The sequence below is a fragment of the Mastigoproctus giganteus genome, chromosome 6 (genome assembly GCF_048544385.1).
Source record: "Mastigoproctus giganteus isolate SK-2022 chromosome 6, ASM4854438v1, whole genome shotgun sequence".
NCBI lineage: Eukaryota > Metazoa > Arthropoda > Arachnida > Uropygi > Thelyphonidae > Mastigoproctus > Mastigoproctus giganteus.
The window spans coordinates 232,365,259-232,382,479 of record NC_143580.1 but is presented as its reverse complement, the minus strand read 5'-3'; the positions used below and the strand labels follow the sequence as shown (position 1 = coordinate 232,382,479).

Sequence of the window (17,221 nt, the reverse complement as noted above, 5' to 3'; positions counted from 1 at the left end):
TTCACTAATCTTGTTGCCCTTCTCTGTACTCGTTCCAGCAGCTCTACATCCTTCTTGAAATGAGGCCTCCAGACCTGTATACAGTACTCTAGGTGTGGCCTGACCATTGCCTTGTACAATGGAATAATCACCTCCTTATCCCTGCTGGAAAAATTCCTGTATATCATTGACAATACTCCATGAGCTACTCTTGCAGCCCGTCTGCACTGCTCAGAGAACTTCATATCTGCCTGCACAATCACCCCCAAGTCCCTTTCATTCTCTACCACTGTCAGTGTAGTACCACAGAGTTGATACGTTGCTCTGGGGTTGCTGTTTCCCATGTGTAGTACTTTACATTTGTCAATGTTAAACTTCATTTGCCACCTCTCAGCCCATCTGCTCAACCTTTCCAGATCCTGTTGCAGCAGTGTAGTGTCAGTAGTGTCCTTGACAACCCTGCCAACCTTTGTATCATCTGCAAACTTGGACATTAAGCTTGATATACCATCATCAATATCATTTATAAATACAGAAAACAATAATGGACCCAACACTGAGCCCTGAGGGACTCCACTAATAACATTAGTCCACGATGAGCAGTGTCCATTGATTACCACTCTCTGTCTTCTCCCACTCAACCACCCCTTTATCCATAGCAGCAATTTGCCTCCAATGTCACACTGCTCCAATTTGTGTAGCAGTCTTCCATGTGCAACAGTATCAAATTTAGCAGTTAATCAGCGAAAATATGAATCTGGAGATTCTAAATGAAAGAGGCAATGAGAAAAAGAAGATCAAATTCAAAAACAGAACAGATTGGTAAAAATAATTGTTTTTTTTTCTGATTATATTTAGATATGCAAGTTTTTTTTTTTTGTTTTTCTTTGGACTTCGATATCTTTAAAAGAGCTCCCCACAAGAGCTTAGCATCTCAGGCCCTGAGAAGTGCAAGTAAGGTCTTGTTTCCTGGTAGTGTTTTTTTTTTTTTTTTTTCAACCCCTTGTTCCTCCTTACCAATCTCATTGCTCTTCTCTGCACCTGTTTCAACAGTTCTACATCATTTCTAAAATGAGACTTCCAGACCTATATACAGTACTCAAGACGTGGCCTAATCATTGCCTTATATTACAGGATAATCACTTCCTTATCCCTACTGCCAAAATCCATGTATATTATTGACAAAACCCTGTGAGTTGTCTTAGCAGCTTATCTGCACTGCTCAGAGAACTTCATATTTGACTGCATAATTGCTCCGAGATCTTTTTCATTTTCCACTTTCCCGAGTGTGCCACAACACAGTATATTATTCTGGGATTACTGCATACCCATATGCAGTACTTTGCATTTGTCAATGTTAAACTTCATTTGCCATTTCTCAGCCCATCTGCCTAATTTTTCTAGCTTTTGTTGCAGTAGCATACTCTAATTATTGTCATTAACCACCCTGCTAACCTTTGTATCAATACCATTAATAAATATAGAAAATAATAATGGGCCCAGCCCTGAACCCCAAGAGACCACTAATAACACTGATACAAGAAATGCAGTACCCATTTATAACCACTTTTTTTTTTTTGGCTGATAACATCAAATATATTTGTAGATGTACAAGTACATATAATAATTTGAGAAAAAAATTCTATTCTACATTATATTTTTGCTGTCTTTGCTGCCCGAGGAGGCTGTTGCTCCTCCATTGACAGGACTTGGGTTTACTGTTTGCAAGGAAGCCTGAGGCTTTTGCTGCACAAGCCAAAAAAAATTTGAGTTACCCTAAGAGAGAGAGAGAGAGAGGAATGATAATATCCGACCCAGGATCCTGGGTGTGCCGGGTGCATACTCGCCAGATTCGCAGGCCTATGCGGATGATCTCACTTTGATCCTCACTGCCAACTCCAGGGCTCAGGTGGAGAACCTCACTAACAGAGCTCTAGGAACCCTCCTAGAGCTCTGTTTGGGCTGAGAAGCATAAATTGGCCATCTCTGTGACCAAAACCCAGCCCATTTAACTCCAACAAGACCACCACAAATAAAAATTTATGACAGGATGATCAGACTGAAAACTGAGTTAAAATACTCCTGGATATAAATCTATCATTTGTCCCTCATCTCAACAATATCCATGAGAAAATAAAAAAGTTCTTGCCTGGACTGGGAACTGAGGAGGTGCAACCTTGTGCTCTTCTACAAGGCAGTCTTTATTCCGGTCATCACATATGCCTCAGGCACCTGGTACCGTAAATCCTCAATAGCAGTGAACCGGAGAAGACTGGACATAATCCAAAGACTGAACCTTTTGACCATAACACATTCCTGTAACATGGTGTCAACTCATGCACTTCAGGTGATTGTGGGGACTCTACCCCTAGACCTAGAGGTTGTCCGTGTGGGTATGCTCTACCATCTGAACCGTGGAACCAGCACTACATTCACGAACTTTACTACAGATCCTACCAATAACATACATGGAGAAAAGGAGACTACAAACTCATCTGATGACCATCTGGCAACAACACTGGACAGACTTCACAAAGGGAGAAATTACATGAAAGTTCTTGCCAAGTGTAAAAACTGCATATCCACAATATCCGTCCTGGTTCTACCCAGGCTTATATACGATCTACCTCCTCACAGGGCATGGAGCAATCTACTGGGAATTATTTATAACCCAAGTTGTGCCTGCAGCTCCCTGGAGTCCTGGCACCATCTTATGTACAACTGTGAGTTGTACAAAGATCTTCATGGTCTACTTGTCATCCAACTTCGTTTTATACCTACAGATCAGGAGCATCACCTACTGGAGGATGAAATCGCCTACAGAGCCTTTTCTGACTTTGCCCAAAAGATGTTTGCCAGATGCCAAACACTTCTGCCACCTGCCAACCTTAACCTACTGGGTCCATCTTAGATATAACCTCAATCCCTGGTCAGCCTGCATCAAGGAAATCACACACCATAGAAGAACCAGGCTGTAACAACAGTGTGCAAACCAACCAATCACTACATCATCATCACCACAAAGAACAGAACATCAGTCCCAAGAGTGATGTCCTGTTCTTTGTGGTGATGAAGAACAGAACATCAGTCCCAAGAGTGACCACCAAAACCAGACCAGACTCACTGAACGGACTCTCCACATTTTAAGTGACAACTGTACAAGACATGCATCCCAAGTGTGACCACAGACTTAGACCTAGGACAGTCGACCGGGCTAGCCGGGTGGGTAAAGTGCCTACCTAGCAACCCAAAGGTCGCGGGTTCGATTCCCGCCTCGGGCTTGGATCAAAGTACTGCAAAAACCTTGGGAGGTGCATTATGGCCACAGATGCCTATGCGCCAACAACTACCAAAAAAAATAAAATAAAATAACTAGGACAAACCGGAAGATGGGACACCGTTCCCATGAGTGACATTTCTTAGACCAGACTGGACGGATATTGTGGAACTCCTAAGAAGAAGCATCACAACTTTGTTGTTCAAGGCCATCTTGACTCTCAGAACCATGCTCCCTTGCATGGTCCTTTCTTTCCCTTTCCTCCTAGCGAGGAGAGCTGACGGTCTCTTTGTCTCCTCCCCCCACTGATCCCTCCTTCTCTCTGGTGGGGCATGGGCATATTTCTGTCTGTTTCCCTCCAGCCTTCAGTCTCCTCCCCTGCTCTCTTAAAAATTTTCATGACTAGCATTCAAACAAACCCCTAGTAATCGCACCCCACACTCAAAAATTTAATTAACACAATTTTTAATTACCTCAGCTAACCCTATTTCTTCTCTCTCCCTTTTTTTTTTAGGTCCTAGCCACTGAAATCTCAGGAAATTAGGTGGTAGGACCTGCCAGAGTAAATAACTATAATATGTACCTGGTCTGCCTGTCTGCCTCTACGGGGCAGAGTGTGGACAATATTGGGTCCCATTTGGGGCCCAGCGGCTAAATGACCAGAGGAACGATGGTACATGATACTACACATTCATGCACCTTTAAACCTCTGGCATTGACAGTGTTCTGTTTCACACCCATAATGTATACTACATGGAGATGGGGGAAACCCCTAGTGCCATTTGACACTAAACACACTCTACTCTACACTCACCAGATGCAATCCCCTGAGGTTATTATGACTATATTATCCATGAGTTGACGTAAGATGACTAATATCACCTTTAATCAAATAACATTGCTAAGAAGTCAAAAATCTCTTATTCATTAAAAACTCAAAGAAGTGATATTGAGTTTTTAATTTGCAAGTAGAACACACAAAATTGCCTTTTGAGTTTTTAATGAATAATGGAATTGCATTTTAATGTTATTTGATTTAAAAAATGATATGGTATCTTTAGTAACTTTGTGGATAACAATCATTTCTGAAGTTGAGTGTGAACCAGTTCTCTCACTAGAGGATATAATGTCAACACAGTAAAGGCAGAAAAATATAATTCAGAGTAGCAATCTTTTCTAAAACAAAGACTATTTATTTCTTTTCTAAACAAAGACTATTTATTCATCTATGTTGAAATAGTATGTTTGTTTGAAATAATATGTTTCATATTTATTGTTTTATTTTTATTTATTTATTTTATTATTATTATTTTTTTGCAAATTATTTTGCTTTTTTTAAATTTTATTGCAGACTGTTGTGGAAGGTACTGGGAAACTTGATGTTGGTGAATATGAACTACAACTATTTGACTCCCGCTATATGTTAAAAGGAGAAGAAGAAGAAAAGTGGAGTGGCTGGCTAAAGCCCTCCTGCATTCCAATAACCATTATTCTGATTCTAATAGTATTGGTTGTCCTCTTACCACTTCTTGACCAGAAAGAAGATCCTGTGGACAATGATGGTCTAGTTAACAATGAATATAATTCAATATGGAACAACTGTTCAAGTCCATGTATGTAAGTAGCATGAAGTTAGTATGCATTTCTTGTTATGTACTTTATTATCTGAAGCAAAGGCATGGCATTAATTGTCATTAGTTTTCTTCTATACAGACAGAAGGAACAAAAGTGCCTATGCAGATATAGGTTTGCGATCTCTTGTCTCGAGGGTGAAAACACCTGTCCCCCCCTCTTTTACGTAGCAGTATTATATACTGGATCACGTGCCACAATTGTGGCAGCTGCTATGTGGGGTAAAGCTCCAGGACCACCTCACTGAATGCGATAGAGCCATTCACCTAGGTGACTCCACACACTCTGCAGTCGCAGAGCATTTTTGCCAGATGCAACACAACCTCAATCCCAGTCATGACAGCGAGGTGGTTGACCAATCCCATCACTATTATCACCATCTGTGGTTAGAGTCACTATACATATCCAGTTGTCGCAATAGATGTATTCAACTACACCCAGTTTTGGAGTCTGTAGTGTTACAACATGACAAACCCTGGCAGTCACGCATCCTGTACCAACAACAATCACCTAATTCTACGTAGTAAGTGATTCAGCATTCATGCATCTACGTACGTGCTCTTTCACCCATTACATGTATAATATGCATGCACTGCTCATTCCATTCCTAATGTTTTTATGTTATATTTATATATTCTTGTATGTGTGTACTTCTATAGCTGATGAAGAGATTCGTTATCTCAAGCTACTGTCATTAAATATACTTAGCTACTGCTTTTATATCTTAATCAAAACATATTATTGGAGAGGGACCTAAAAAAATAAAAAAATATATATAGATTTATGATATATTGTAAAATTAAATCTATAAGGGAGGACATTTAGACAGCCGGCATGTAAGTTAAGGTTGACACAACAGAGGGCTCCAAAAATAATTATGTACATAAATGAACAATGAAACTAAACCTAAAACAAAATCAGAAATCCAGCAATTATTAATAATAATTGCTGGATTTCTCTTATTCTAATATATAGAATAGAATCCTTCAGCTATTATTATTTTTTTTTTCCATTTGTATGGAAAAAATAAATTCATAGATTAGATGTGGTTTTAATCTATGATTTTAATCTGGCTTTTAATGTGGTACCATTAACTTCAGACAGTCTTGTGTATTGTTATATAAAACTCATGAACATGGTGTTACATGTATAGAGGGGGGGGGTGAAATAAAGAAGAGACTTAAACAGAAAAAAAATGTATGTACAAGATGAGCAGTACATATTATATGGTTGTAATGAAACCAAATGGCTAAGTTTATAGAACAGAGACTTGAGTTTTATTGTGTTCTATAAAGTTATAATCTTAGTAATTAATTGATAAGAAGATAATAATATTTTAATTTTCACTTCTATTACTCACAGAAAAGGAAGAAGTCAATTATACTAAAAAAGTTGAACACACCTGAAATGTGATACATTGCATATATTTCCTAACTTGTTTGAAATCATCATATAGATGAATATTTTTTTAAGGTTATCATATGATAATCTTAAAAAATATGATCACTTTTTTTGCAGAATTAATCTGTTAGAGAGCATTCCTGAAAATTTAACCTATCGTGAAGGTTCTCCAAGGCATCAATCTACATTTGAAGGATGGCAAACGTTGATACAATCTGCAAGAAAGACAATTGATATTGCATCATTTTATTGGACATTAAAAGGAGAGGATATTTTTCCTGATCCCTCAGATTGGCAGGTGGGTATATACGAAATATTTTACTTAATAAAATTATTAAAAAAAAAAAAACTGGTTATATAGATTATTTCTTGGGAAGTACATATTTTGTATTGGTGTATTTCGTCTTATTTTTAATGAGTATTGCACATTATTAGAATGATTTGTGCAGTTTATTATGCTAACTAATGATATATATCCACAATTTTGTATTTTAATAAATTTATGAATAATCATATGTTTTAATTATTTCTTTCACTTTGGTATAATTTTGCTTATTTCTGTTATCCAGCAAGTGTAGGTAACAAAAAAAAAAAAAAAAAAAAATGCACAACTGAATAATTTTCAGTTGCTTTTTAAATTTCAAGTCCAAAATTTGTGGGGGAGTGTCATGGGGAAGTTCTCAAATCGTTTTAACAGCCCTTGTTATCATTTTAAAATAATGAACAAATCCATTGATTTCTATAGATGAGTATCCTGACAGGGAGGAAAAGCTGTGTTGTGAAGTTGATTACTATGAAATCAGTGATATGAAAATTACAGAAAATTGCAATTTCTGTTGATCCCTTATGGCAATTGGGAGGCCCTTAATTTGCTTTCAACCTGAAAGATTTTTGAGCTTGAAGACAGTAAGGTTTCTGGGGCTATATATACCATTACTTTCTGGGTGATGGTAAGAATGTGCTATGCTGTTAAGATTAATATAATGATGGCTTCATTGTATTCAGGGATGGATCACTTAGATCGGAAAAGTGCCAATGTACAATCCATGAAGGTGGTCCTAAGAAGAAAGTAGATAACTACAGACAAGTCAGTCTGACTTTATTGGCCAAGAAAGTATTAAAGACATTGATTAAGAATGCAATGCGAGATCAGCTAGATAGAAATGGTATTCTGAAGTGAAAATCATGTTTAGCTAACCTGAAAAGTTAAGACATTGTCAGTTATGAGTTGGATTCAGAAAATAACTTTGTCATTGTTTATTTGGACTTAAGTAGAGCATTTTGATTCTGTGCCACACAAAATTGCTGCACAAGATGGAACATTAGAATTGTGGACAAAAACCTTAGATGGATTACAGGATCTCTGCATAACAGGAGGCATAGAGGGTTATAATTAATGGTTATTCTTCAGAATGAGGTAGGGTTAGAAGTGGTATCCCTCCAGGATTGGTGCTTTAGCATTAGCATTAGTAGAGGCATTTGATGCAAGAAAGCAAGCTTATGCAGCATCAGCCAAAAAAAAAAATAATAAATAAATAAAAAAATAATAATAATAAATAAATAAAAAAAAAAATAATAAATAAAAAAAATAATAAATAAATAAATAATTAAAAAATAACCACTTCCAGCTGAGCCTTAAACTTATTTAGGCTATCAACTTCCACGACAAGGGATGGAAGTTTATTCCACCAACCAACCACCTGCTGGCTAAAGGCAAATTTCCTCACGTCTATCCTACATCTGTCTTTTCTCAGTTTGAATTTATGCCCTCTCAGGTGATTATTCTGAGCAAGAGGAAGAATCCCATCAGCATTGAGCATGCTCAAACCATTCAAGGCTTTATACACCTCAGATCACCTCGCCGGTGCCTAGTCTCCAGACACTGTAATTTGCAAAACTCAAGCCTTTCTTCGTAAGAGCACTCCTTTGTTCCATTCACTAATCTTGTTGCCCTTCTCTGTACTCGTTCCGGCATCTCTACATCCTTCTTGAAATGAGGCCTCCAGACCTGTATACAGTACTCTAGGTGTGGTCTGACCATTGCCTTATACAATGGAATAATCACCTCCTTATCCCTGCTAGAAAAATTCCTATATATCATCGACAATACACCATGAGCTACTCTTGCAGCCCGTCTACACTGCTCAGAAAACTTCATATCTGCCTGCACAACCACCCCCAGGTCCCTTTCATTCTCTACCACTGTCAGTGTAGTACCACTGAGTTGATATGTTGCTCTGGGGTTGCTATTTCCCATATGTAGTACTTTACATTTGTCAATGTTAAACTTCATTTGCCACCTCTCAGCCCATCTGCTCAACCTTTCCAGATCCTGTTGCAGTAGCATAGTGTCAGTAGTGTCCTTGACAACCCTGCCAACCTTCGTATCGTCGGCAAACTTGGACATTAAGCTTGATATACCATCATCGATATCATTTATAAATACAGAAAACAATAATGGACCCAATACTGAACCCTGAGGGACTCCACTAATAACATTAGTCCACGATGAGCAGTGTCCATTGATTACCACTCTCTGTCTTCTCCCCCTCAACCACCCCTTTATCCACAGCAGCAATTTGCCTCCAATGTCACACTGCTCCAATTTGTGCAGCAGTCTTCCATGTGCAACAGTATCAAAAGCCTTTCTAAGATCCAAGTATATAATATCAAAGTTATTCCCTGCATCCAGTTCTTTTGTGACTACATCATAGTATCCAATCAAATTGGTCAGGCAAGACTTCCCCTTAACAAAACCATGCTGTGTCTGAGCTATGACTTAGATTATTCCTATTTGTGATTAATTCAAATGACATTGATGAAGGAATACAATGGGTTTTGTTAAATTTGTTGATGGTGTGATGAAGATCAGGAGAGTGGTTCACAGTTACTATCAAATGTTGCTGCACTAGGATAACTTGGATAGTATTCAAGGATGGTCAGAGGTATAAAATGCCAGGAGTATAGTTAATAAATGTGATGAATTTGAAATATTGGTTAACTCAATGAATGCTGACATAATAGAGATATTGGAAACATGGTGCCATTCTGATATTGGGTGCAGAATTCAGAAATATTTTAAATCCGAATATTTAGATTATTAAGGTGGAGTTTTCATTTTGTTAAATGAATAAAATTGTCTTGGATATCATTTGAGTGGAAACATCTGAAAATTGCTGAAAACATCTGAAATTCCTAAACATCTGAAATTGGCATCCAGGGCTAATTCAGAAAATAGCCCTGGATGCCAATGCCATGTACTATTTGATACCTTTTAAAAGATATGATACAAAGTGAAAACCACATATGGATGAACAAAGATTTAATGCAATTGGTATCAGAAAAGAAAACTGCTTGAAATATTGGCAGATTATCAAGAGACAATTCAGTATGGAATATATAAAATAATTTGTAATCAGGTTACTGAGGGACTGATCCAAGCTAAGGCAGATTGTGAAAATTATTTGGGCAAGGATGTCCAAGAGGGATAGTAAAAAGCTCTTTGAATATGTGAATACTAAAAGAAAGGAATGAACCATATTATTCCATTGCAGGGAATTTGTGGAAACAGTATGGATTATGCAGTTGAGAAGACAGTGATTATGAATGAACCAGTGTTATGATTGTGATCTTCAGAACTCCATGCAAACCCTTTGTTTTTAATTTTAATTAATGATATTGATGATGATATAACTAATTTTGTGTCAGTATTTGTTGATGATATTAAGGTGGAAGGGGTTATTTTATAGTGAGAGCCATGGAATGTTCTGCAACAAGACAGATAAATTATACAGCTTGTCTGAAATTTTCATTTAAGCTTTAATGCTAGTAAATGCAAGGTTCTGCATCTGGGCCACAGTTATCTGCTCATCATTGTTGAAGATCAGAAAGACTTTAGGGTTATAATCAAGTCCAATATGAATTTCTCTCAACGGTATAGAAAGGCTGCAAGTGCAGTTCGTGGAGATATTGTTGGTGTTGTAACACCAACAATATCTCAGCAAACTTTATCTCTATATCTCTATTGGCAAAATGAAGATATTGTTGGTGTTATAACACTGACAATATCTCCATTTTGCCAATAGTGATAAAAGGATGATTATGATGCTGTAAATAAATTTTTGTTTATTCTCTAGACATCTAAGGCTAGAAGAGTACAAAATCTGTATACTGTATAAAAGGTCTGGAGGTCTAATTTCAGGAAAAATATTGATTTGCATAAACGGGAACAAAAGCAAAAGAAGGCAACAGGATGAGTTATGGATGCAAAGATATACAAGAAGAGGCTTTGTTTTTATAAGTTGCAAAACTAGGAAACTAGACATTTTTGTGGGGTCTGGTTGAAGTGTTTAAGACAAAAGAATAGAGTACTAAAAGAATGAGTCGATCTATATCTCCTCTGGGCATCTAGAAGGATGCACAGAGGAGATATAGATCCAGATTAATGTAAGGTAATTTTTTTTTTTTTTATGAAAACCCCAAACACAAGAGGTATTAGAACCTATAGTACTTAGTACCATGCTTGGGCTGGAGGTTGAGAAGACGAAAGAAGATATTTGTTGACATTAGACTTGAACTTCTGTAGACAATTTTCAGGAAATATGTATGAAGGAAGATTGTTCCAAAAAATGGCAGTTGAATGAATAAACGAGGAAGATGAAAAGTTGGTTCTGTGAATTTGAAGTCGGACAGTAAATGGATCTTCGCTGGCGGCAGCGCGTGTTCTGACTGTTTTGAAAGAGAGAGCGGGAATTATAGAAGCCAATTCAGAAGAACAGTGCCCATGGAATTATCTTTAGAAAAGGCATGCAGCAGAAACAGTACGTCTATGAGACGGCGAGTGAAGAGACTCTGTTAGAGATGAATCATTAATTAACCTAACTACCCTCTTCTGAATGGAATCTAGAAGTCTGAAAGAGGTTTTGGGGGAACCACCCCAGATGTGGGAACAATATTCCATGGTGGGAAGGATTTGTGATTTGTACAGAGTAAATAGCTGTTTGGAAGAAAAGTAACGCCGAGAGTGAAAGAGAAAACCAAGTTTTTTAGATTCAGAGGAAGCAACATTTGTAATGTGCTTGTGCCAAGAGAGATTAGAAGTCAAGGTAATCCCCAAAAGGGATATATTTTCTTGCCTAGAAATCGGAGCGTCGTCACCAAAGTTAAGCATAGGAGTAGAAGAATCCTTTTTGCAAGATATAAGACAAGACTGAGTTTTAAAGGGATTGAAATCAACTAAGTTCTTTGCCCCACTGAAGAATTACCTGGAGATCGGCATTTAAGGAATTGGTAGCGGATATTCGAGAAGTTGAAGCTGATTGAGCAGGGCAAGATTTCTCAAACTGGAAAGTGGAATGCCATGTGCTATCATTTGTAAAACTATGGATAGGATTTCCAGTCAGTTGAAGAAGGTCATTAATATACAAGAAGCGGGGGAAAGAACTGAACCTTGGGGGACACCAGCATTAGTGGAGAAGTTAGAAGAGAGAGAAAACCGTTTACTATCACCCTCAGTGACATTCAGAGAGAAAACTGGATAACCAATTAAAAAAACAGTTGGCAAACCATAAGATGGAAGCTTGTTTAGAAGACTTTTGTGCCAAACATGATCAAAAACCTTTGAGATGTCAAGAGCAACTCCTTGTGTTTCATTGAACTTTTCCATTGAATTTGTCTATAAATGTGTAACATAAACCAGAATATCACCAGTGGATCGACACTGACGGAATCCATACTGGCAATCGTTGATCAGACACAAGGTTTCTAGGTAGTTTAAGAGTTGGCGGTTAATTGATTTCTCCAGTAATTTAGATAAGAGTAGAAGTAATTGCAATAGGATGATAATTGGATGGGAGGAATTTGTCACCCTTTTTAGGAACTGGCTGGATACGAGCAAATTTCCAAGCAGAAGGAAAAACACCTTTGGAATAAGAAAGTGAAAAAAGGTGGCAAAGAACAGTAAGTTCAGAAGCACAGGTTTTGAGAACAAGTTAAAAAATACCATCAGGACCTGGAGCTTTCTTTGCGTCAAGATTCGTCAAAATCCTTCTGACATCCTTTTGATGGAAGACCACAGGAGGCATTGAATGAAGCATGTTGGGAATGGTGGGAGGTGTTTTACCAAGATCATTAATACATGAGTCGGAAGAAAAATGGGATAATAGCAGGTCAGCTTTATCCTTGGCTGAAGTGACAATAGAACCATCTGGTTTTGACAGAGGTGGGAGCAGAGATGGGCAAAAGTTTCAGCCAATAGCTTTGGCAAGAGACCAGAATGCTCGACTACCATTAGGGCAAGAAGCAAGTTTTCCACTCTTTGCCTGTTGAAAATCTAGTTTGGACTGATTAATAACTGCTTTAAAATTGTTGCGAGCTTTGGTGTAAGCAGAAAATGAAACTGAAGAATTTGAAACAAGCCAATAACGATATGCAACATTCTTTTATTATTATTATTATTATTATTAATAGCTACATGGTGCAAGGAAGCTTGAAGCTTGTGTGCACCAGCCAAAAAAAAAAAAAAAAAAAAAAAAAAAAATTCCCAAGTTACCCTGAGAGAGAGAGAGAGACTGTCGAAGCGAGTCACCAAGAAAAAGAAGAATGATGATATCCAGCTCAGGACCCTGGGTGTGCCAAGCCCATACTCACTAGATGTGAGCCCCTGGGGGTGTTTTCTTGAACAACCTCAGCACATTTATTGGAAAACCAAGGTTTAGATAAAGGATGAGATTTTAAAGTGGAGTGTGGGATAAAGGATTCCATTCCTACAAGAATAATTTCACTGACACGATCAGGGCAAACATTGACATCAGAAGTTTTGAAACAGTAGTCCGACCAAAGAAAAGAAGAAAATAAATCTGGCAGGTCATCCCGTTTTGCATTCTTGTAATGCCAAACAACACGAGGTTGGGAATAGCCATGAGATAAAGGCCCCATTGGAGAAGAGACAATAACCAAGTTGTGATCTGAAGTGCCTAAAGGACCTCTCACTTCGACCGTGTACTTAGAAGAGTTGTTTGTGAGAAAAAGATCAAGCGTGTTGGCTGTATTCTTGTAGGTAAATGAACAACCTGTGCAAGGTCATTAGTAATTGCAAAAGCCTCAGCATCTCGACTAGCTGAGTCGGTGTGACTAGACAACGGAAGCCAGCTGGAGTTGTGAACATTAAAATCAACAAGGAAATTACCTCACTGTTAGGACAGTTGGACTGGAGAAAGTCAAGTTTCAAAGAGAGGAAGTCAAAGAGCTCCATGTGATTAGTGGAGTTGGGAGAACAGTAGAAACAACAGATGAATTTGACAGAATGAGGTAGAGAGATTTTAAGTCAGAAAAAAAACCGAAAAGAGGAGATCCCAAATTACCAAGTTGCTGACAGGGAATATCGGAACGAACATGTGCACAAGTACCACCTTTGATGCGAAGGGAATCATATAGTGAATAATTTGGGCAATTGAGATGGGCAGTAGTTGAATCAACCGATAACTAAGATTCTCTCAGAAAATGTACATGGGGTTTGGCAGACTGCAAGTAGTAGTGGCATGTGATGCAAGAAAGCAAATGTATGAGCTTATGCAGCATCAGCCAAAAAAAAAAAAAAATCACACCATTCCCTCCAAATGCCTGTCCAGTTCCTCCTTAAATTTATTCAACCTATCAACTTCCACAACGACAGAAGGAAGTTTGTTCCAGCAAATAACCACCCACTGGCTATAGGCAAATTTCCGCACATCTAATCTACATCTGTCTTTTCTTAATTTGAATTTATGCCCCCTTAGGTTCGTAATCTGAACAAGTGGAAGGATCCCATCAGAATTCAGCGTGCTGAACCCATTCAAGGCCTTATACACCTCAATCAGATCACCGCGCAGGTGCCTAGTCTCCAGCCACTGCAATTTGCAGAAATTAAGCTTCTCTTGATAAGAGTATCCCTTCATTCCCCTCACCAATCTTGTTGCCCTTCTCTGTACACGCTCAAGTAAATCTACATCCTTCCTAAAATGAGGCCTCCAGACCTGTACGCAGTACTCAAGGCATGGCCTGACCATTGCCTTATACAGAGGGATAATCACCTCCTTTTCCCTGCTAGCAAAATTCCTATATATCATTGACAAAACCCCATGACCTGCCCTGGCAGCCTGTCTCCATTGCTCAGAAAACTTCATATCTGCCTGCACAATTACTCCCAGGTCTTTTTCATTTTCTACCATCTTAAGTGTAGTACCACACAGTTGGTAGCTTTCTCTGGGGTTACTTCTACCCATATGCAGTACTTTGCATTTGTCAAGGTTAAACTTCAGTTGCCACTTCTTAGCCCATCTGCCCAAATTATCTAGATCCTGTTGCAGTAGCACACTGCCATTACTGTCATTAACAACCCTGCCAACCTTTGTATCATCTGCAAACTTCGACACTAAGCCTGATATACCTTCATCAATATCATTGATAAATATACAAAACAACAGTGGACCCAACACCGAACCCTGTGGGACTCCACTAATAACATTAGTCCAAGAAGAGCAGCACCCATTGATTACCACCCTCTGTCTTCTCCCACTTAACCATCCTTTTATCCATTGTAGCAACTTACCCTTAATACCATTATGCTCCAATTTGTACAATAGTCTTCCATGCGCAACAGTGTCAAAAGCTTTCCTGAAATCCAAATATATGATATCAAAATTATTTTTTGCATCCAGTTCCTTTGTAACCACATCATAATATCCTATCAAATTTGTCAGACAAGACTTTCCCTTAACAAACCCATGCTGTGTCTGAATTATTGCTGCAGTCTTGTCTAGATGATCCTGCAATGCATCTTTAACCAGTGACTCCATTATTTTACCCGGAACAGAAGTTAAACTAACTGGTCTGTAATTACTCGTGTCACCCTTCAATCCCTCTTTGTGAATTGGGGATACATTTGCACATCTCCAGTCCGTGGGAACCTCCCCTGAGTCCAAGGATGCTCTCATAATTATGGCTAAGGGTTTGCTTAGTTGCTTTGCCACCTCCTTTAATATAACTGGATAGATCCCATCCACCCCAGGTGCTTTACTTACATTTAACTTCAACAGTTTCTCTTCCACTTTGCTCTCAGTTATTAAAAAATCATTAAGTATCCTGCTACAATTTGATAACCTTCTGCCATTTTCAAACCTTAATAATTCCTCACGTGTGAATGTAGATGCAAAATACTCATTCAGTTTGTTTGCTATCTGAGCAGGATCATCAACAGTCGAACCATCGATGTCAAGTGGACCAATCAGGTTCATCCCCTTCCTTTTAGAGTTTATATAAGTAAAGAAATCCTTGCTGTTTTTCTTAGCATCTTTTGCCAAGGATTTCTCGTAATCTGCCTTCACCTGCCTAACCTCCTTTGTAACTTGGTTACAGATCAACTTGTAGCTATCATAGGCCTCTGTGTCACGTGTTAATTTGTATGCATCCCATGCATTTTTCTTCTCTGTTACGAGTCTCATTAGTTCATTTGACAACCATTTAGGCCTAAACCTTGAAGAATATTTCTAATAGGTATGAAACTTTTGGTAGCATCCACGATTAATTCCTTGAATGCTTCCCACTTAGAATTTACTGTTGGTAACATCATCAGTTGATTCCACTGTACAGAATTTAAAAACTGTCGGAGACCACTGTACTCGCCTTTACGGAAGCAAAAACCCTTTCCTTTACTCCTGATGGTAATTAAATCTTTAAGTAAATCCCACATCAGTACAATGTGATCACTGCCAACTAGTGGTTCTTTTATCTGCAAATTCCTAATACATGAATGATCACTGCTGATAACCAGATCAAGAGTATTACTTTCTCTGGTTGCCTCTCGAACATGCTGCTGCAGAAAACAATCATCCAATAAATCCACAAATGTCTGACTAGTGTGTGAGTGCCCAACCCACAAGTTCCAGTCAATATCTGGGAAGTTGAAATCCCCCGTTATAAGACGTTCCGATTTACTAGCCCACTCTATTTCTCTGTACAATTGTTCATTGTACTCATTCGAGTCATTAGGCCTATAACACACTCCTATTCTTATTTTTGCTATTGCAGTGCTTATGTCACACCAAACTGACTCAAGTGCACTGTTCATCTATATCAGCTGGATGCACTTCTTTTGATTTTATGTTTTTCTTAATTAACAGCATAACACCTCCTCCCTTCCTATCCTGTCTATCCTTTCTGCACACATTGTATTCCCCAAATTCCAGTTCGGCATTCCTTATATCAGTGTGACACCATATCTCTGATATCCCAACAATATCCGCCTTTGATGTCTTGACCAACACTTCAAATTCATCAAATTTATTTACTATACTTCTAGCATTGGTATACATCATTGAGTATTAGAACTGAGACCACGTATATTTGTGAAACGAACTAGAAAGTGTTTGGGAGGTTTAGATCTTTTTGCAGATAAGCTTACTCTATTAGTTTGACAACTCATGGTGTATTCAATAGTAAGAAAAAGTGTGGAGGACGTGCTGTATGAAGTAATGAAATTTTTGGATATGGCATACACATGATAAGAATATACCCAGCTCCTTAACATAATGTGGCCTCGACAATGCCCCCCCCCCACATACACACTACTCGGATTCCCTCCAGTCACTATCTGGCAGAGTAGAGGTAGCAAGATTATACACTAGCTGATCCGGAAGCCTCCTAGAGAGTTACCAATACATTCGGTCTGGTGTACTAACTAGTGTCCAGTCTGCAAACACCGTTTTAGAGCTGTACCCTCTGAAATGTAAGGAAGATTGGATCTCGCCGTGATGTCCATTCCATCATAACCTCAAAAGTCATCAGTCATACTGCATGATGGAAGAGATGGGGAATTGTATGTAAAGGCACAAAATCATGTCTTTAGTTAGAGTAATCAACTATTGGAACAAGTTACTGCCTCATCTTGCAGCATCA

At 38.4% G+C, this 17,221-nt stretch overlaps 1 protein-coding gene across 2 annotated transcripts in view; it reads left to right on the top strand.

Moving 5' to 3' along the window:
- The window catches only part of LOC150085083 (5'-3' exonuclease PLD3-like), a 137,834-nt gene that overhangs the window by 80,821 nt on the left and 39,792 nt on the right, over positions 1-17,221 (top strand). For both annotated transcript variants that reach the window (XM_090375756.1, XM_090375755.1), the window contains exons 2-3: positions 4,608-4,873; positions 6,407-6,587. In XM_090375756.1, the coding sequence (XP_090231882.1) occupies positions 4,608-4,873; positions 6,407-6,587 (447 nt within the window). The remainder of the gene's footprint in view (positions 1-4,607; positions 4,874-6,406; positions 6,588-17,221) is intronic.